The 21,022-nt window shown below is 44.9% G+C and overlaps 1 protein-coding gene across 1 annotated transcript in view; it reads left to right on the top strand.

Annotated features, from left to right (window-relative positions):
• The window catches only part of SUSD6 (sushi domain containing 6), a 112,047-nt gene extending 93,196 nt beyond the window's left edge, over positions 1-18,851 (top strand). Inside the window, exons 3-6 of the mRNA XM_019551821.1 lie at positions 10,520-10,717; positions 13,493-13,631; positions 15,304-15,740; positions 17,257-18,851. Coding sequence (XP_019407366.1) covers positions 10,520-10,717; positions 13,493-13,631; positions 15,304-15,740; positions 17,257-17,282 — 800 coding nt within the window. The 3' untranslated portion in view covers positions 17,283-18,851. The remainder of the gene's footprint in view (positions 1-10,519; positions 10,718-13,492; positions 13,632-15,303; positions 15,741-17,256) is intronic.
• Positions 18,852-21,022: the final 2,171 nt, after the last annotated feature.

A 21,022-nucleotide genomic window follows, 5' to 3' on the forward strand; every position in this document is an offset into this window, starting at 1 on the left:
ACACACACACACACACACACACACACACACACACACCCCCACCATATACCCCCCACCGCACGCACACACACCCACAATATAGAAGACTAAGAATTTATTTTTGAGTTATTGTGCAATCACCTTGATATATAGTATACAAACGTAAATCTTGACAAAAATATTTTTTTAAATACAATTAAAATATGTTCTAGTAGGTGTTTGACTTTTAGTGTATGGTTGGTTTTTTTCTGGTTCTAAGATGGCAACCACCCTCCCAAAAGGAATATTTTTTTGGGGGGGGGTAAGGGGAGAGACTTCTGGTGACAAAGGTCAGGGGTTAGGGTGGGACTTCTGATCCCAAGATGGTGGCCAGGGGGAGTGTGGCACCTGTCAAGCAGTGGGGCTACCCATGGGGCCCTCAACAGCTCACCAAACCTTGTTAAGATGCCCTCTGCCAAAAATAATTGCCCGCCCCTGTTCTCGGGCTTCCCTAAGCATAGAGACCAAACTTGCTGGAGCAGTAACGTTTATTCCAGGTAGGATTTGCAGATGGGAACAACTGCAATATTGTGGTCTCTGGAACCTCAACTTTTTGGACATTGGGAAAAGAATCAGCATGGTCACCTGATCGTTGTCCTGTGCTAAGAGATAATCAGCTCTCATTAACATTGCTTACATGTCTCCTAAAAGAGTCTAGAATTTTAGATGTCCCTGATGTTGGCCTCTGCGTCTGTCAATCCCAGGATCTACTTAAAAACACAGTTGTGCATTATTACCCAGATGAGAGAGATTAAGAAAATGATACGCAGAAAACTTCTGAATTGGATCTGACCAGAACATTAAGGTCCTAAAAAGATAAGAAACTAAAGTTCTTAAAAAATTAAAGTGAGGGTGGAGAATATCAGGGACAAGTACTGTACTAGTGCCTTTCCTGCTGAATTGCATGCCTACTTTGGGTTCTTCAGGTACCCAGGCATCTGTCTCAGCTCCTTGTTCTAAGGCTATCAAGTTATTTTGATAGATTGTTGCTATCATTTTGAATCATTTTCTCTCCTTTGTGAGGAAAAAAAGATTTAGAAGTTACTGCCGGAGCTATCAGTGGAAGGAAAAGAAGTGCTTGATGTGCACAGGCTGGCTGTGCAGAATACAATGAAAATGCTGTGAGAGAGTCCACGCTGTGTGGGCTTTTGCTGTGTTTTTTTTAATGAAGGCTGAAACCAAAGGCAGTGAGCTTCCTAGGGAAACTCTCTCAATCTGTTTGGGTTTTTTTGTTATTGTTGTTGAACACAGCTATGTCTTATGGATGCCTTGCCTATGACCAGGATAGAACTCATATTTCAAAAGCAGCATCTGGACATTGTATAGGGTGTTAGTAAAGTCTGTGTTTAATTTTCCTCCACTGATGCATGGAAGTAATTTTGGGGTTGCAAAGCATGGAAAGGATGGGAAGATGATCTAGTAAAATAATGAAACAGATGTGTTTTGAAGTCTCCACTTTATCAAATGGACAGGATCCAAAGCTAACCATTTTTGGAACCTCTGCATCCTGGGTTTCCAACACAGCCCAGATGAACTCTTTTATTCTGCTCTTGTGCTGCAGGAGACTGGGAACCTCGCTTTTCACTGACGAGGTATAGGTTGTAGCCATGTCTGTCTAAGGATACAGGCAGGCAAGGTTATTTGAGTAAATCTGATTTTTTTTTTTTTTTTTTTTTTAAATTAGACTAATTAAAATAGTTGGAAAAATTCTTTGCCAGCTTTTGGGTACAAATACCCTTTGTCAGGCTGAGGAAGCAACTGCAGTTGGCCTGTGCACGTGGGGCATTTGGCTTTCAGCTCTCTGTATGTCAGGGTCACCATTTATCTGGAGAGCTCAAAGCACTTTATAGATATTATGTTGACTAAGAACAGCACATGAAATGACTGTCACCAAGATGGATTACCAGCTCAGCCCTGCTGAAAGGCCCTGTACTTATATTGATTTATAGTAGTGTTTAGAAGTCCCAGATACAACTGGGGTACCTTGATTCTAGATGCTTAAGTGTCTAGATTATAGATACTTAAGGACCAGGCTTAAAAATCAAAGCCATGTTCAAATTTTAGGGCCTGTCAACAAAAATTTTAACCAAGTTTGAGGGAATTGGGTTAGCACTGTAGTTCCAAATTGCTTTGGAACATGTCTTTGATCATTTAGTAATATGATTATCCTATTGATTGTACTCCTTTGAACAGGCAAATTCAGGCTAGTGCTATTGCTGGGGCACTGCTGAATTAAAACAACAGTCCACCTTTCCTTATGTAGAATAGCTCTTATTTCAGACCTGAAAACTCTCCTGCACTGTGTTCATTTGTGTGCAGCCCTCTCTGGGGTGTCATCATCTTTGTTGTTCCTGTGCCCCTCCTTCCCTGATTATTCCTTCCCATCCTAATGCTTAGAGTGTAAGGAGGAAATGGTTCAAAAGGGGCAAAAGCAATTAGATACCTAATCCCTCATTGGTAAGTCCATTGAGTCAGGGACATTTTAAACCACACAAGTCTAAAACTTCATTTTAAATAAACTGATAGAGGTCCCAAACAACTAGCAACCGACTAGAACTTTACTTTTTACAAATATAAAAATTCAGATTTTCTTTTCCCTTTAGTTTTATAACCAGAGAGGAAAAAGGCATAGGAAAAAAATTCATATTTTAATCACAAGAAAGACAATATCCTTAATTATAGTGCCACTAGCAGACTGCCTCCATGGTTGGCTAATCATGGCAGAGCATTAATAAGCATACAGATTTTTTTTGCTACTGTGTAACATGTTAATTAAGATAATTCAACTCTGTGCTTCTCCTGAGTCACCAGCTGGGTGACTGCATTGGTGGAAGACTGCAATTAGAATCCTTATTTCTTCCCCTTTTTTTTTGTCTTTTTAAAAATGCATTGGCATGTATGGAACTTCTATGAATGGGCCCTTTACTGTACACAGTGTAAGCACTTGTGTCTAATTATATAAATGCCCAGCTATATGATTATATATACAGATCTTCTTTCTTCAGTTTCATCTCATTTACTCGCATTAGTACATGAAAAATTAAGCCTCCTCTTTGAAATGCTTCTTTGCTAGGGAAACTGTAATTTCCCAATAAAGGTCTTAGTCCTGCTCAGTTTGAAATGTTGCCATTGACTTCAATGGGAGCAGCATCAGGCTCAGATAAGGCTGGAGAGCTGGTTTCCGTTGGATTTTGTCTGCTTCAATTAACTACCAGCCAAAGAAAGTTACATTTTGGGATGTTTCTAGGAAGGCCTGAAACATTTCCTGGGCAGGGTGTTTGGAAGTGTGTATTCACTTACAATAGAGGCTTTTTATTACATTCTGCTGCAAATAGAGTATAAAGAGGTTCTTTAACCCCAATGGTTATGTCTGGGATCTGGCAGCTGATGCCATTTCTGATTTGTGCCTCGGGAGATGAGCCATCTTCTCATATGCTAGAGAAACCCAGACTACTTGAAAGAAGATATCTAGGGAGGCCCCTCACCATAGGACTACCAGTTCCCCACAAACCATCCTTTTGCTAGAAACCTGCAAAAAATGTGGGCATCTGATATAACTGCATTGTTATCCTGTGAAGTTTGGCTCTAAATAGTCTGTTAAAGTCTGACCTTTATACAAGATTCTTGGGCAGCTTGCTGCAGTTATAAATATTGTGTTTACTCAAATACAAGATGAGTTTTTCCCCCAGTCAGCATGGGGAAAAAAATTCCCTTGTTTTATATTCACATACAAGGAAACCTCAATAAATACACTGTTTATCATAAAACTGCTGCCAAAAGCAGCATGTGCTCAGTAATGGGCACCAACTCTGAAATTAAATGTAACCAGCACTGAGCATGATTATAAAACATACCGCTACAACAAGGATAGGTTAATGCAACTCATCTTAATAAGACATATGGTAGTGCCCATTAAGTGCAGTCCCCTTAATTGCTGACTTTTTCAGGTCATGGTGAGCCACTACATTGCATGCATTTCACATTCCTTTTCACTCCCACAGCTAAGCTGCACCTTTCTTTCCTATTTCCAGTGATTTTTGTTTCTTCATCGGCATTAAAAGTCTGGCAAGCATCACCAAATGGGGCGTCACACTGCTTATCCAGAATCTCTCTGTTGCCCCCTCTCTTGGCCTGTTGTAGATGATTAGTATGGTCCTGCCCTCCATGAGGTGGAGTCGAACCAGGCTGACCTGTGCTTCCTCTTCATATACATTTTTGGAGGATCCCAGGACTCATGACAAGAACACCCAGTTCCAGTCATGAGTTGGGGGGTGCGGGTGCGGGAAAAGCACTAATGAGCACATGGTTCCTTTATTTTGGGGATCTGGATTACACACACTTATTGAGCAGTGCTGAGTTTTTGAGTAATCACAGCTTGTAATGCTGTTGACTCTGGTAGGGCCCAGGCAAGTGAAGTGTATGGTAAATTATGAACCATTTCATAATAGCCACAAAAATGGCTACAATTGTGGGTTGAGGGAGTAGGGACATTAAAATTTGCTGCCACCGTGTAAAAGTTTACATATCTGAGCTGCCCCTTCTAGTGACCTGGGCACATGTTTCTGAATGTTGCTACTGAAGAAGAATCATCTATATGACTGCCAGTATCTCTGTTGGTCAAGAACATGGCTTTAAAATATTGGATATAAGGAGGAGGCAGGCTCTCAAATGGTCTCTTCAAAAGTCCCAGTGCCAGTCAGGTAAATGCTGCATGACTCGTACCCAACAGCTCAGAGAAACTCATAAGCCTAAAGCATGCGAGCCTGCCCATTGGTAACATGAGCCATCTCATTTATATTTAGAGTACTTGAGGAGCCATCTCCTAATCAGATGTTAGATATGAAGCTAGGTATTCATAATGGTGAGAACAATGGAGTCAGCTTGCCCAAAAATAAACCAGTGGTGGGAGACCACTATACTAAAGGCTTTAGTGTGCAGGAAGGCAAACACTGATTGCTGTTTATGTCAAGATATTAAGATCCTGAAAAATCAGGTTGGGTTTCTATATGGTTTGCTGTGATAACCATTTCCATGCCTAGCAGTTTGTGGCCTCCTAGTTCATCCCTTCGTATAACTGCTTTCTGAACCAGAGCGGTGGGCAGGCAGGTAGAAAGATCATAGGAACCCATATTAGTGACATTCCTGTACAACCTAGGAATTAGTTTCACTTTGGAAAAGAGGAGAGTGGTTTTGCTATGGCTGATGCAGAGGGGTGTAAAATAAGCACATCTATTCCCTACTCCAAGTCAGACTGCTTCCTAGAGAGGAGTTCCTGAGCTGTCAGGTCAGGTTTTGCAGGTTGCGCATGACATGCCGGGGGGGAGGAAGGGCCATGACCTATGCTGGTTTTAACTCTTGGGACAGATGATAGCTGGTCCCCTTCACTAGCCATCTCATGTAGCCAAACATAAGTGTTGCTTGATGAAGGAAGGAAATGTATGCATGATTGGCCTTTTTACTTAAACAACATAGCGCCTTCAGACTCTAAGGTGAGATCTTGAGAATCTCTGTTGTGTAGTCACAGTGTTTCAGATGACAAAATTGGTGATGGCAGTAGTGCTGGCCTCTCTACGAAACAGCTACCAGGCAGTGGTGGAGCAAGAGATTTTGACTGGAGGAACCCTTTAAAGCAGTATTGGCAGGAATATTTCTTTTCCCAGGACAGCAAACAGCTGACTAGCCGAACCCTTTTGGGGGCAGGGGGATGAAGTTCTCGTGAGAAAAGGAGCTAGCCTGGACAATGAGCTTCCTGTCTGCCAGCTGGGAAGATTTATATAATAAAAGCTTTCAATGCTGAAAATGGCATTGCATGCATTTTCTTTCTGTATCACTTTTCTGGTTCTCTTTGTTGTTGTGTACACAGTGGCTTCTTAGTGCTGAGTGGGGAGATTTTCCTTGGTGAGTGCAGGGGCTTTAAGCCATCAATTTCTGTGGACTTTAAACTTGAAAAGAATCCCATCTCTCACAAGACTCTTCCCAATGTGTTCTGGTATAAATCCATGTCATGTTGTCTCTCGGAGTCTGCAGACAGTCATGTTGGTGCCTTGGCTTATGCTCATACCTTGGACAAGCAGACAAAAAGGGAAATTTCTCAGGCCATTTCCCTGCTCATCAGAACCTGAAGGGCAGCAGTAGTGCTGTTTTGGATGGTCAGGTCGTATCTTGCAGTTCTACATGAGCAGTCTGGGTACCAGAGACCCGCTCTAGTTTATATTCAGGAAGAGTAAGGGACCCAGAAGGAGGGCTGAGATTGAGGAGTAAATTAGCAGAGACCTCTTGGCCCTTTATCTGCCCTCAGGTCCATTCTCAAAACAGCCGTGGGGGGTAATGGAAGGGTGAAGTAATGGAGACACGTCCCATTTCTTGTATGAGAAGTTGTGGACAGGGGAGAAGACACAAATAATCCTCTTTCCAAGTGGAGTGTAGAGCAGGTGAAGTGTAGAGGGTACACTCAAAGGGATCAGTAGCCTGCTAACCAGAAAACTTGTGAAACTTGTTAGCCTTCATTAGATCCCTGGGTGGGGGAACAGTAGAGAGGGACATGCTTCCTATCTCTGAGTAGCAATACTTGTCCTGCCTCTGGCTGGTAAGGACCAGTAAGTCTTCCAGAACTTGATCTCATTTCTACTGTTCAAAGTATTCAAGAGAATACAAGTCATAGGCATTATATCAATATCTGTCTATCTATTATCTGCTAATTAATATATATAGGGCGTAGTCCATTTGTCTGTGTCTGTCCATCCGTAACGCTCTTGGGGGTTGTGGCTTCAGCCAGCGCTGCATCAAGAATGACTGGGGCGGAGGGGTTGGAGCTACCCACCTCCCCATGCCATTTGTGCTGCCACTGCCTCCTGGGGGGGAGCTTGCACACGGCCACCATCATCTAATGCCCTGTGCTGCTGCCACTCCGCATCCAGCCACATGTCATACCCCTCCCCCCCAACTCTGCATCTTGCCCCATGCCACATGTTCAATATATATTGAACATCTGGCAGGGTAGCCATGCCACTGCAGCATGCCAGGCACATGATAGGGCTTGGTTGACAGCCCCCCTCCCTCCCCGGTACAGTCCTGAATGGGGCAACACAGGATTGGAAGGGGTCAGCTCTAAATCACTGTGTAATGTCAGCTGTGTCTCTGCTTCCCCAAGTATAAAAAGAGATGAAAACACCCTTTCCTGTCAGCAGAGGTAACGTCAGTAATACTTGTGACTTTCTCAAATGTGTCCATAACAAATGCGCCAGGAGAAACATGAGGGAATGACTTATTCGATCATCATTGTCTGGCCTGAAGAAGATAAGGCAGGGGCCGCCTACCTTGTGAGGTGGGTGAAAACACCAAGCAGCTACCTCATTCTCCTGTGTATCATCCATCCTGGACACTGAATGAGGCAGAGATCTGTGGAGGAGGGAAAAACAGTATGCATGCATGTAATTGAAGGCTGCATTCCAAAGCTTTCACACAAAGAAGCCAATTTAAGGTTGCACAGGGGGAACTTGAATTCTGATCTTGCCAAGCTTTTAAGTGCTTGGCTGTAACCTAAATATGTTTTTTTTTTTTTTTTTTTTTTAAGGATAGCTTTTTGTGCGTGTAACTTGCATAGAATCACCAGCGTAGGTGGCCCTTTACAGCAGAGTGAAGCAAACAAAGAAGGAGAACACTGCCCAAGAGGGCTTCTGATCTAAAAGGCTTGTGTGGGTGTAGTGCAAAAGAACAGAGAACAGAAGAAACACTGTTGGCCATTAATCTAGTGAGGGGCGAGAATCAATATGAAACCTATATGAGAATCCCACATCTCTGCCCTCAGGAATGGGACCAAGCTGGCTGGTTCTCCACAGTATGTTCTGTAATAGCACTCATTCAGATTTTCCTTCAATCAAACATACTATTCTAGAGGGACTTGTTCAGTAGGTGACTGAGCATAATACCCTGGTGCTCAGTTTATGGGCAAGACCCAATGCCATAACTCTGAGCCAGATGTTTAAACCTTTTCTTCCCCATCTGGGTGCAAATGCAGCAGAAGTGCTAGAAATGTCCCACATAGGGAGGCACAAACTTCTGCATGGGAGATGCCGTCTGGAAGAACTCAGCAAAAACAGTACAGAAGAACAGCTGGTCAACCAACTTTCCTCTAAAGTGCTCCAGACAGTGGGCATGCAAGTGGTGTTCAGCCTTCTCCTCAATGCTAAGGCTTTATAGTAGTGTCTATGGAGCAGGCTGTTGGACAGGGTGGGGACACAAAGTGAGAGTTTCTTCTCCCTCTGTACTTCATAACTTCTCTGTGAAGTTTTCACATGCTTCAGCTTTGGACTGTTAGGATTTGGTGTTGAGTTTTGTTCTCTGAGTTGTAAACTCCCTCTTCCCCTCCCCTCTTCTCAATGAGAAATCCTGGAATCAAAGAAAATTAGGGTTGGAAGGGACCTCAGGAGGTCATCTAGTCCAACCTCCTGCTCAAAGCAAGACAATCCTGACATATCATCCCAGCCAAGGCTTTTTCTACCCAGGCCTTAAAAACCTCTAGGACGGAGAGTTTACATTCTCCCTAGGCAGCGTGTTCCAGTTCTTTACTACAATCCTCGTGAGTTTTCCCTCATATCTAACCTAAACTTCCCTTGCTGCAATTTGAGTGCATTGCTCCTTTTTCTGTCATCTGCCACCAGTAAGAACAGTCTAGCTCCAAGATTTTGTCCTGAAATAGTTAGTACCTACCTTAAATTCTCTCTTTTGCTGATGATCATTTTAACAGAGGTACCTGGTTCTCCTGGGATTTGGGGTGAAACTGTAGTACCATCACTTTTTTCTGAGTGCTACAGAAAAGAGGCAGGTTCCAGAGGTAAGGAGAGGGCACGAGTTACCACACAGTGGTTAACTAGAAAAACGTGAATTTATTCAGACCCCAAAGAGTCTCCTTCTAAAATATGGATACACTTCTTTCTTCCTGCAGTTTTATTGTGGTGATTTAAAGGGGGGAAGTGTTGGATTCATCTTTGCAGCATTTCATAGACATTAGGGCTGGAAGGGACCTCGCGAGATCAGGGGGTCCAGCCCCCTGCCCATGGGGCAGGAAGTCAGCGGTGGTCAGATCACCCAGCGAGATAAGCATCCAAGTGTTTCTTAAAAGTATCCAGAGTAGGTGCTTGCACCACTTGTGGGGGAGTCTATTCCAGACTCTGGAGACTTAGACAGTAAAGAAGTTTTTCTTTATATCTAGTCTAAAACAGTCTTCCAGCAGTTTGTGACTGTTAGACCTTGTCTTCCCTTGGGGTGCCCTGGTGAACAGATGTTCTCCCAGTTCCTGATGCACACCCCTTATAGGCTGCCACCACGTCACCCCTGAGCCTTTCCATCTCCAGGCTAAAGAGTCCCATGCCTCTCAGCATCTCCTCATAAGGCCTGTTCTCTTGACCTTTAAACACGTTCGGTGTTTGAATAATATAAGCATATTTGTTTTGCTGTTTGCACTGTCCAAATTCTTGGAGGAGGAACACCTTCAGAAGAGGCAGAAGGGGTTCCATGGAAAAGGGAGACTGATGCAGTGCATATAAAAGGCTCTGTCCTGCCAGCAATAACAGTGAACTGCCAGCACAGACAAAATCTGAATGAATGAAGATCCTGTTTTTTACACCAATTTCCTTGTTCTCTGGGATTTTGTTTTGTTTGTGGAGTGGTTATTTACTACGTACTGGCAGAAATGTGTGGAAATAAAAAAAAAATTTGGTTTTCTGTACAGCCTCATCTGCAGGTCACATTTGGCCTCAAATTTGCTCCTCCTTTTAAAAAAGAAAAGAAAAGGGGGAAAAAAACTCTATAGGAGTAATCCTACACAATGTGTCTTTAAAGTGTTCGGTAGAAGCTAATGCTGCTCGTTAATATTTTGCAAACCAAACTTTGTGACCCGGTGCCTCTGACAGAGACATTGTCTAGAAACAAATTAAGTTGAATAGTCTGTTTCCATTGGCTGTGATGGAAGAAATGGAAAAAGCATGTAGGGAAATATAAGCAAGACTTTCAGCCCTCTCAATATTTGTTGAAGTTGATGATAACAATGTAGATAAGAAACATTTATATTCAAAAGTGATTTTTTCCCCCCCATCTGATGATGTATCTTTAAAAAATATGAAGGCAAGGATATTGGGTCTTGTCACTGGAAATGTTTGCCCTCTCTGGTCCAGCGACCGCGTGATCAAGGAAATATTTAAATTGAGTAGTCTGGGTGATTATATTTTAATTTCCTCCACTTCGTAACTAAATTATAATAATGGAATAAAAGTTGGCATTCAACAAATGAATCAGATTTGTTGGGACTATAACCTATGAAGCAAACCTTTGTTTTCATATTGCCACTTTTCTGCCCACTTCTAGTAATTAGTGTTTTGCAGAAGTCGGTGGTGGAAGTGTGCATCATGTTTCTCAGAATACTTTTGCAACAGTTGCATAACTGAGGTCTTCTGTGGCATTTTAATGATGGCGTCTCGCCTTTCTTCTTTTCCTTTTACTTTAGTTTGTCCCCGGCCACCAGAGCCTGAGAATGGAGGCTACAAATGCCACCCAACTCCATGCAGAGAGCCTCTGATAACTGACAGTGTCATAGAGTATTTCTGTGATGAAGGCTACATGCTGAAGGGAGGTTACAACTTCCTGACCTGTGAGAATGGAGAGTGGAATCCAACCATGGAAGTTAGCTGTAGGCTCAGTGAAGGTAAGTAATGCATTCCACCATCTGAGATGCTAAATGTCCTATTTCCCATTTGACTGTCTTCTCTGATGGCAATTCTAAAGTTTATACCAAGTTAGTGTCCAGAAGACTGCATTTGGGCCAGGCCCCATTGCACTGGGTACTGAGCAAATGTAAGTGGCAGTCCCAGCCCCCTAGATTTCTCTTACTACTTCTTCCTCGTTGGAGTCCAGCCCCTAGCCTTTGACACAGAAATGTGTCCTGTGGATCTGTGCTTTAGGATGCTGTTCTCCACCCTGACTCAAGGGGAGATTTATGCTGCAACCTGTTATCTCAGCAGGTTATTATAAGAGAAGGGGGGCAGAAGTAAGTTGCTCAATAGTGTACAGTTTAGATGCTGCTACTTTGCCTCTAACAGAGGCTGTGCTGTCCTTCCAGCAGTAGTACTTCCCTTCAAATGGGCATACCCTTGACCTAGAGTATGGCTGTCCTCCTTGGTCAACACTTTGACACTTGCTTATAGAAGGCCATGTTTACCTGATTGGCAGCTTGTGACCTGCTCCAGCACAGGGCTCTATGATGCTTGTTCTGTCTTTGGCCTGACAGTAATGGGTGTTGCTGACAAGTGTTTTCTGTTTCGTTTCTTTCCAAATGGAAATCCACAGCTTTGTTCTGTGGGGCTCTCCCCAGCTGCACAGGAATTCCTCACCCATGACTGGAAAGTAAAGCACTCTGCAGGAAAATGTTTATCGTGCTGCTGCATCTCATTGTCCATGGGTCTTCTGGTTAAAAAAAAATGTACAGGATAAAAACCTGTGGAAAAACAAAAAGACTCCCTCCTGCCCCTTGCTGACCCTCTAGTCTTCCTGCCGAGTCATCCTACCAGTTTACAGACCTCTAAGATTACTGAAGAAAAAAGTAAAGTAACTTGTTTGGAAAGGAGCAGAAGAGCTCCCCCTCTCTCCACCTTCCCTCACCTCTCCCTCCTTCCCACTTCTACCACCACCTTCCCTTGCCCTTGGAGTTCACACCGGTTCTGCGATTGCTCCCATGCTGTCCTAGAGCAGTAGTTTGCCTGATGTCCCTGCTAAGTCTGTTCTCCAAGCTTTGTTCTGAGCTCCTGTGCAAGAGAAAACGAAATTCACCTGGCACCAGATAGACCCTGCATGGGCTCTTTGAATTCATTAAGACTTCCGTTGGTCATCACAGTTCCTCTTCTATCCCCAATCCTTGCCAGAAAGCTGTACCACAGCAGTTAGCCTGTCTTGGATACCATTCCCAAAAGGTAGCATTTTCGCCACATTAGGACTGGAAGTAGCAAGTGACAAGTAGTGATCATGCAGCTCCTCTGTAGTGTCTTGAGGGATGGAACATGACCTGGGCTGGCCAGAAATATAGGGCTGTTAAAACTTGGGGTATACCTCCAATGCCCATGGCTGATGAGCAGTGCTGCTGGGCAATGGTGAACACTGCTTGCCCTCAGCCCTACTTATATTCAAGATTAGTGCAAATTCATTCAGCTGCAATAGTTACTGGACATCCATTGTCATCAGCTGTGTATAGTTGGAAGCACAGATGAGTTTTAATGATTTAGTGGCATCTTCAGAGTGAGGAAGTCAAACTTGGAAAAAGAGCAACTCTAACAATTACTTAGTTGAAGTATGAATAAAATCCCACCTGCCTCAAACAAACTAAATGAAAGGCCTGGCAGACCTGGAAGTGGGAAAAAACACTCTGTATTACTGACGCTAGTCCCTTGGCTATCCCACATTAATACTAGCCTTTAACAGTCTCACCAATTGACTAATAGCTAGCTGTGTTCCAGTTCCCTGAAGCTGCACTTGGGAAAGTTAGCAGCTTTTACAGCATTGCATACTGGTGCTCAAAAATTAACAGTGACGTTTGCTTACCCCTCCTGGTAAATTTTTCACCCCTCTGCTCCTCCAGAAAAAAAATCTCCTGAAACACAAAGCCCAGTTCAATCTCCCTTTAGGGTACAAAAGCAGAATGTAGTATGGTGTGCTCCTCTGAAGCTTCTACCTGCCACTGAAACATTTTAGCTATTTGAGGACAAAAGTAGCCACCCAGCAGGCCAACACTAGAGCATGATGAAGTGAATGCAAGGATAGGTTTTCAGGCCACCTGGCTGCATTTTGAGACTCTTGGTTGTGGCCCTAAGGAATACATTGAATTCTAGCAAACTGGAAGTTGTGCTATACTGGAGTGAGTTACATAAGGATGCCCTGTATATGAAGCATGTAGGAACTAAAGATCACTGGCGAGAAGGTTTGTACAGAAATTGGTGTTTGTCACATACACAGTGTAGGGAATAGCAGCAGTGCCCAGGCAGATACACAAAGCAGAGAAGGGAAGGACTGGCTGGGGCATCTCAGTCCTGCTCTCTAGTTCATAGGATGGTTCTTACTGTCTGGTTACTAGCAACTTGTTTACATTATAAATATGCCAAGAAAGGAGATTTCCATCTCTTCCATGGGAGCCCATTCCATGGGGTAAGAAATCCTGTTATCGGAAGTCTTCCTGTTGTTCAGCCTAAGTTCCCTTTTATGAAGCTGAACAATTCTTCTCTTTCTGGTAATACTGGGTTTCTTTGTTAGATGTCCCTTATTCAGGCTATGCATAGATCTCTTAAATCAACCCCTCCAGCCTCTATTCACTTTTGTTTGTCTTTTCCCTGAGCTGCCCCAAGTCTTTTCAGAGGAGCCTAACATGCACTTTGTTTGTACAGTTGCTTTTTTGGGACACGAGTGATTTAATTTCTGTTTCTTTTGGATTTTGTAGGCAAAGATTCTCCCCCAACGATTGGGGTGCCCACCTTGTCCATCGTGGCCTCCACAGCGAGTTCAGTAGCTCTGATCCTGCTCCTCGTGGTGTTGTTTGTTTTGCTGCAGCCAAAGCTGAAGTCCTTCCATCACAGCAGGTGAGCTAAGTCGGGGGCTTTCAGCTTTGGTGAGTCATTGCCATGGAGGCCTATTTACTTCCAGGAGCAGTCCAGGAAGGTACTGGATTTGTACCTTTACTTAGCTCCTTGTTCTTCTTTTTCTGCTCTGGGGTTTTTCATTTCTTTCACCCATTTCTGCTTCTCTGCTTCTCTCCATCACTGCTTAGCTAACTTCCATAAAATGGCTGCACATCCTGCTGTTCAGGGGCTGTTTTTTAGTGCTATAACTTGTCTTCCCTGATTAAACCTAATGTTAGCAAAAGTTGCCATCTTGATCCAAAGGGAGACCGTGTCCTTTTCATCTGCGAACAGATCCAGCTTTGGCTGTGTTAGTATCAGCTTTCCTTCCACAAGTGTGTCTCAGCCAAAAGCCCAGTTGGACATGGCTTAGTTTCCAGTCCCTGTGGTCTTTGGTTTCTCTATTGCAGATTGACAGCAAAGGTAACATTTAGCACTAAGGTAGAGATGGTGGATTTTGTCAAATGACTGTGATCTATTAGAAGCTGGACCAGAACTCTCAATTAACTGCATTGTGCCATATTTTCTCTAGAGAAGAAGAGGAGTTCTCTGTTATGTTTGAAACCTAAGGCTTAACAAACTTCCAAAGTACTGGAGCTGTGATGATTTTTTCCCCGTATACCTGTTGGTTTCTGCTGTCCAGCACAGTGATGAAGCAAAGGCGGTATTGTGGGTGGAAAAAACTTGGCAGCTGCAGAATGAGTGGGTGACGCATGGTCTCAGGAGTGCAGTGCTTAGGTTTTGTGAGGCAGCTTGCCTGGAGCTTGTGCAGCCCTGCTCCTCCTGAAAGTCTCCCTAACCCTGTGGTGCAACAGGCATGATAATGCCATGGCTTGTCTGCTGAGCTATCCCATGAGATATCTGCTCTTCTGCATTTTAAACAAAACAAGCTATTCCTATTCCTGACCATCCTGTCCTTCAACCTTTTTCCTTTCTCAGCCTTGGATATATTACCAAAGAGCCCAGGGTGTGTACATCTGTTGTGCTTTGTGGTTCGTTGTCTCTTTCCGGCCCAGTTTGCTGGTGAGATCCCTCAATCACTACTACCATTGCAGCTTGTGCTGGTACCATCCAATGAATAAAATTGGACAGGGAGAGGAACATGGCTGTTCAGGAGCTTCTGGTGAATGTTCACTTCTCCAGCTTATCCCTGCCGAGGGGAAATCACAAAATGCATGTTTCCCTTCTCTCTTGCCTATGGAAGTGCTGATGGTCCCATGCTTTAGCTGCTGTTGCCACTAGAGGTCTACACTACGCTGTGCCACCCTTCCTCCAGGTGGGCACAGAGTTATCTCCTGAACTAATTACTGCTGCTCCCTGTGCAGCTGCAGATGTGGTTACCGATTAGAGGTGCCTCACCTGAGGGCAGATATCCAGGCTCTTTCTCCAGCTGCCAGTCATCTGTAAGGAAAGCAAATCTGAGCTGTGGTCATTTCCATGGCAGGGCACAGGAGAGCTGCAAGGAAATGACTGCATTTAAGGAGATCATGGTAAAATTTGACATACATACATCCTGAATGATGGGGATTGGGGGCATTGACTTTGTGGCTCACTGGCTTGCTGGGGTCTCTTGCAGACCCAGTGGGCTGTCGGTCTCCATAGTCACTCTTAACTTTATTTTTTCTCTTTAAAGACGTGACCAAGGTGTGTCTGGGGACCAGGTTTCTATCATGGTGGATGGTGTCCAAGTGGCTTTGCCGTCCTATGAAGAAGCAGTCTATGGCAGCGCAGGGAACTGCATTCCACCCTCGGATTCACGGGTGCAGATCGTGCTGTCAGAGGGAGCTGGGCAGAGTGGAGCAAGAGAGATGCAACAACAGCATCACCAGCTGCAGGACCAGGGAGCTCGTAATGGCTTCACTGGGGAGGATGAGGCCCCAGGACGCTCTGGACTGTATGAAGCCAGTGGCCCTCAGCGCTCTGAAACTGTTCTTGTGCACCAGGCCGCCACCTCTTCCTGGGTAGCTGGTGTGGCTAGCAGCAGGCCTGTGCACCAAGAGGCTCAAGACTCAGAAAACAGCGACATACAAAGCCTTTTATCACTTACTTCCTCTGAGGAATATACAGATGGTACGTGACCTGACATAGGAGTGTTGAATGGGAAGCTTATGTAAGCAGGACTAGCCTTGGCAGGGCGGCTAGCTAGGATAAAAATTACAACGGCCACATGCTTTTGTTACGCTTCAGGACCCAAACTGGTCATCAGCTGAGTTGTTTGAAAGGAGTCTCCTTCTCTGCCTGTTGCAGCATTGCATAGTGTGGATGCACTGACAGTTTCATTTTCTTCCACGGTATCCAATGCTGGCCAGCATCAAGGCCATTTTCTGGAGTGCCTCCATTTTAGGCACTGTTACTCAAGACAGTTTTATCAAGGTGCTGGCTAGCTCAGTGCACAAAGCACTTACAGACCACAGCCCAAGACCTGGTGGAAGTCTTCAGAGGAGTGACCTTTGATTGTCTTGCACCTCAGCCCGGTAGAAGTCCCTGTAAACAGAAGCCACCCTGCTGAGTTCTCTGGACTCTGTGAAGGGAAGGGCCTTACAAGGACAGAGCCTATATGGAGACCAAGCAGTGGTTGGCTTCTGAAGAGGGTGGTCCTGCTAAGTCAGGAAGAAAGTAGGGCAAGGAGTGTAACTGACTTGTAGATAGCAGAAAATATGGCCTTTCCTTTTTCCATGAATGATGTGTGCCCCCAGAGGCTGGGGGCGGCATGGCGACTGCATGCAGGCGGTCGTGAGTGGGGAGCTCCTGCAGGTGGCTGCAGTGGTGTCGGGGGGAGAGGAGGGCGAGCACCCACTGGTGGTCGGCAACCACCCACAGATGCCGCTGGCTGCAATGGCCAGTAGTGATCAGGGACTGCCCACAGACACCGCTTTTGGTGTCAGTGGTGAGGGCAGAGGTGGCAAGTGGCGACCACGCACAGGCGCTGCTGGCAGCCTCAGCGGTGCTTCTGTCGGGGGGTGCATGTGCACCCACTACACATTGCCAATGCCTTTTCCCCTTGTGAGCTGCATAATCTTCAGTAATATCAGTCAGAAGCTTCCTCAGCAGTAATAAGCAAATTACCCTAGAGGGAAATACCTACCAGAATTCCCAGATATGAGACTAAAACCTCAAATATGTGACTAGCCGAGCGGGGAAGGATGTGGGAAGGGATGCCAGAAACTCATCCAAAAGATTCTCAGACTGCGGAAATTGGATGCCACTCCCACAGAGCTGCAGGGTCTGTCTGTGCTTGGCGATCTGTGCTTCTAAGGCTGTAGCTCTGGCAGTCTGACCCCGATGGCTACATGGGAGCCTACATTGCTCCTAGTCAGATGCAGGTTATATTGAAACAAGTCTTTTCCATGATTGGTAGATCAAGTAATAAGAAACTATTGATTTCAAACCTTCAGAAAAACCAGGCCATTGGAGACAGGTCCTGGATGGTTGTATGTTGAGAGCGAGAGAGAGAATGGTGCTTTGTCACCATATTGAGTGTCTACGTTGAGCTAAAATGTAAGGCCCTCACATGTACATTGCTGCTGTCTGTTAGAAGCGCTATGGAGAGACTTATGTTGACCTCTCTCTTTTTTTTTCCTCCCAGATATTCCATTGTTGAAGGAAGCATGAGGCCTGCTGCACTTGTTTAGCCTTCTTCCTCTTGGTTTCTCCTTTCTTCCTTGGGATGCAAGCACTCTGTGCAACCTGCCCCACCCTTGCAAGCTGTGCCCTGGATACCTCCAAGCAGAGACCCCTCACCTCATGATCCAAAGGATGTCGCCAGGTTGCCTCCTCAATGCGCAACTGGGGTTGGTGCAGTTCTGCCCTCCCCATTCCATCTGCATTACAGGCTCAAGTAATGTAATGAAGTTGAGCTCTTCCCTCTTCGCTCCCCCAGCCAGTTGTTTGACAGCAGTCTCTGCAGAGCTGCTATTTACTTGTGCCTTTCTCGTTCTCACACCGGCTTGTTGCAGCTTCTCACAGGCCTCGCAAGCTCTTTTGCTGCACAGAATGCAGGGGCCAAGGACTACTTGCTCACTGAGTGCAGACGTGGTTTATATATAGGCTCTTCTTACAGCATCCCCTTGCATCTAGGACAGGACAGAATTCCCTCAGAGTGCCAAGCCTGGGCTTGAGTGAAGTTCCAGAATGGGTAATCTACACTATCCAACAGTGTTCAGCATTGTTAAGATGAAGTGGTGCCCTCTGTTACTTAGCTGCCCAATAGCAAGTTATTGGGTATTGCTAGCAATGGTAAAAACAGAGTACTCTGGTGTCTTTTACAGGTTCCTGGGGATGCCTTCTGTCCCTTACAAAATCCTGCTGAAAAAGCAGCGTGATTGTAAATCTGCAGGATTCCACTCCAGAATCCCAATATCACTCCATAATCCACTTGGTATTTTTGTGTTTAGAAGTCTGGGGCTGTGTTTTCACTGAAAACCATTAGAAGTTCTTCCAGGGTTGGGCTAGTGTAGGGGCAGCTTCAGGTGTTAATCTGAGAGAGTTTCTGAGCGTGGCCAGCTCTCAACAAGGCCAAAAGCAAGCAGATTGATCGTACCACTTGGATCCTCTGATTTGCATTTTAACCAAGCCTATGCTAACTGGAGGTTAACCACATTCAGTTGACACCAGTGTGTGCTAGGATTGAGCCTTGACATCTCCAAAGCCCTGCTCTTGAGGGCTTCAAGTGGCTCTGGCTAGGTTTACATAGTACATTTTCCATCCTGAGTAGCAGCCCTCATTCACGTTGTGCTACTCTGGATGGGCTGCTTCCCAAACAGAAAGTAGTGCAAGGGTGGTTAAATAGCACTGCTGAGTGATGGAGCCAGTTAGCTCACCCATGGAGCCATGCAGATGGGACTACATTGCTTCTGGTTTTAAAGAGGTAGCCTACTTGGGCCATTGTGTCAGAAGGTGCTGCCATGGGGCGGGGTGGGGGAGCACTGTAAGGGGCAGCAAGGTTGCCTTTTAGTTTACAGCCCTTGAAACTTTGAATAAATAGCAAGGGCTTGTTCCTACATCAGCTTGTAAGCTACCAACCCCTAGAACTTTACATGACTTTAAAATGAAAAACTATGTCAGGAATACTTTCCCCTCCCTTCATTCTGCTCCCCTCTCCCTCAAGCAGCATAAGGGCTTTTCATGTGCCTCCTGACCTCACAAACCCTCCTTATGTTTGAAAAATGTGGTCAGTCGGGGGGGAACCTAGCCAGGAAATGTTTTGGCTTTGGAGTTGGGATCCCTGCTGACCTTGTCAGCAGTAGTGCAGTGCTGAGCAGTGGAAGGCTAGGTCATTGCTTTCTGAGTGGTTCAGACATCTCTTCCTGACTTTCTGCCATCAGAGTCGTGTGACTGTTTTATCCCAACAGATCTCTGAGCATGTGTTATAGTCCCCATCCCATAGGTGTCTTCACGGGTGGGAGAACAATGTGTTTGCTGAACATCTTTTTAAAAGCATGAGTGAATGCAGTGTGGTTTCCTTGCCTGGTGCTTGGGGAGGGGGCATGGCAAGTATTTAAACAGTGGGCTACAGTATATAAGTTAGGAGTATACCCACAAAGATGGAGAATGTAGGACCTTGTTAGTACATGCTGAGGGTTGTTCTAGGTGGGGTTCCCTACAGGAAACATATTCACTGTGCTCAGATTCACTTTCTAATACAATTCAATGGGAGCAATGAGAGATGGCCTTACACAGCAAGTTGTAACTTGTGGATAGACACTACTTCTTTTCCCAATCATGGGTGGACTCCACTTATTTATAATTTCCCCCTGGTTCTCCCTCCCACACATGCCCCCAATTTTACCCCTTTCCGAAAAAAAAAAAAAAAAATTATGACTGTAGCAGCTGAGGGTTAGCTCACTCTCCAGCAGGCAGCAATTGGCTGCAGTGTTTAGCCAGCAGTCTGCCTCCCCTGTTTATTTACACTTGCCTGTTAATTTCTAAGGCAGCTGTAGTAGTGTATTATATATCTCTTTCCTCCAACTAGCAAATCAGTTTGTCACAAGAATGGCGTAAGAGACGCAATCAAGTTCAAAATAGTATGTTTTTAACCAACCTTCTTTACCTGTGCTATTCACAGCACCCTAGCTTACAGCAGAAATTTGGCAGTCCAGCTTTCCTTGTCCTGGGTGGCTTTTGTCTTTCTTTCAGTTTGATCAGTAGAAATTCCACTTGTGTCTACTCAGTTTCATTTCCCGCTTACCTCTACTGCAGTGTTTGCATTTCAGACAGTGCAGAGGTAAGATTTTTCATTTGTGCATCGTTTGCACTGGAGTTTAAAGTGAAATAGGACAAAAAAAATTAGGTTTTTAAAAATCTTTCCTACCAAAATCGCCTCTTTGATCCAAGTTGAACTGAGTATGTCTGTGCACGGATCTCACATTTCTTAGCAAAGTGCTTGGGCAGGGCAGGAGTACGATGCCATTGTTTTCTGCTCTTGCAAGGCATACAATATAGAATGAGTTGTTTTAATTAGCTTAAGGTCCCTAATAATTGAGCTGATGGAGGCCAGTTGCACTAACATCCTCCCTTGGAGGATCTGTACCCTAAACTCAGTTCAACACTGAGGGGACAGAAAAGTACATTCTCTTAATGCCACTGGAAACTGATACTGAGGCCTGACTTTGTACTGCACTGCACGTTGAAACCAGCAGGCACTCACCCAGCAAAAACCACGCAAAATGGCCCTGCTCACTCACCCCTATTCTTACAGTGTGATTAGCCCTCAGCTGAAAGGAAGTATTATCAATTGGAAAAAGACAAGCACTGGAAAAAAGGGGTGTCTTAAGTTTGTTTCTCTTATAGTATTTTTGTGTGTGTGTGTGTGTGTGTGTGTGTGTGTGTGAATTTCATAACACAAAACCAATCAGCACCTCTGATTTTTAAGAGGATGAAACATCAGCTGCTGACACTGAAACACTGCTTTGGGTGAGGATAGTTTAGTCACAGCACGCTGGCTGGTAACCTCAGATGACTCCAGCTGTCCTGGCACTTGCAGAAGACCAGAGCACAGTGTTCCTCTATAGGAAAAGCCGTGGGAAGTAGAGATGTTAGATCCCATGCAAGACAAAACTAGTGGGAACAGCTCTTGGATTAACCTGTTCTTCCACCCCAAGCCCTCAGTTTTAGAGGTTTTGTACATACAAAATGAGAGAGAATAAGGGGGAGGGGAGAAGGGACTGAACTATTTGTTGGTGTTTTTAAAATAGGGGGAAAAGTTCCTGCTTTTTTACAGAGCAGCAAGTAGGCTGTTTCCTTCCATACCTTGTAAAAGTTTGAAGGAAGGGGACATCACTAGGGGAAATGGGGCCCTAGAAGGAATGTGACATGCTTGAACTCTCATTTTAGTCCATAGGAATGAGGATTGA

Source organism: Crocodylus porosus, unplaced genomic scaffold, assembly GCF_001723895.1.
Source record: "Crocodylus porosus isolate Cpor-Errol unplaced genomic scaffold, CroPor_comp1, whole genome shotgun sequence".
NCBI lineage: Eukaryota > Metazoa > Chordata > Crocodylia > Crocodylidae > Crocodylus > Crocodylus porosus.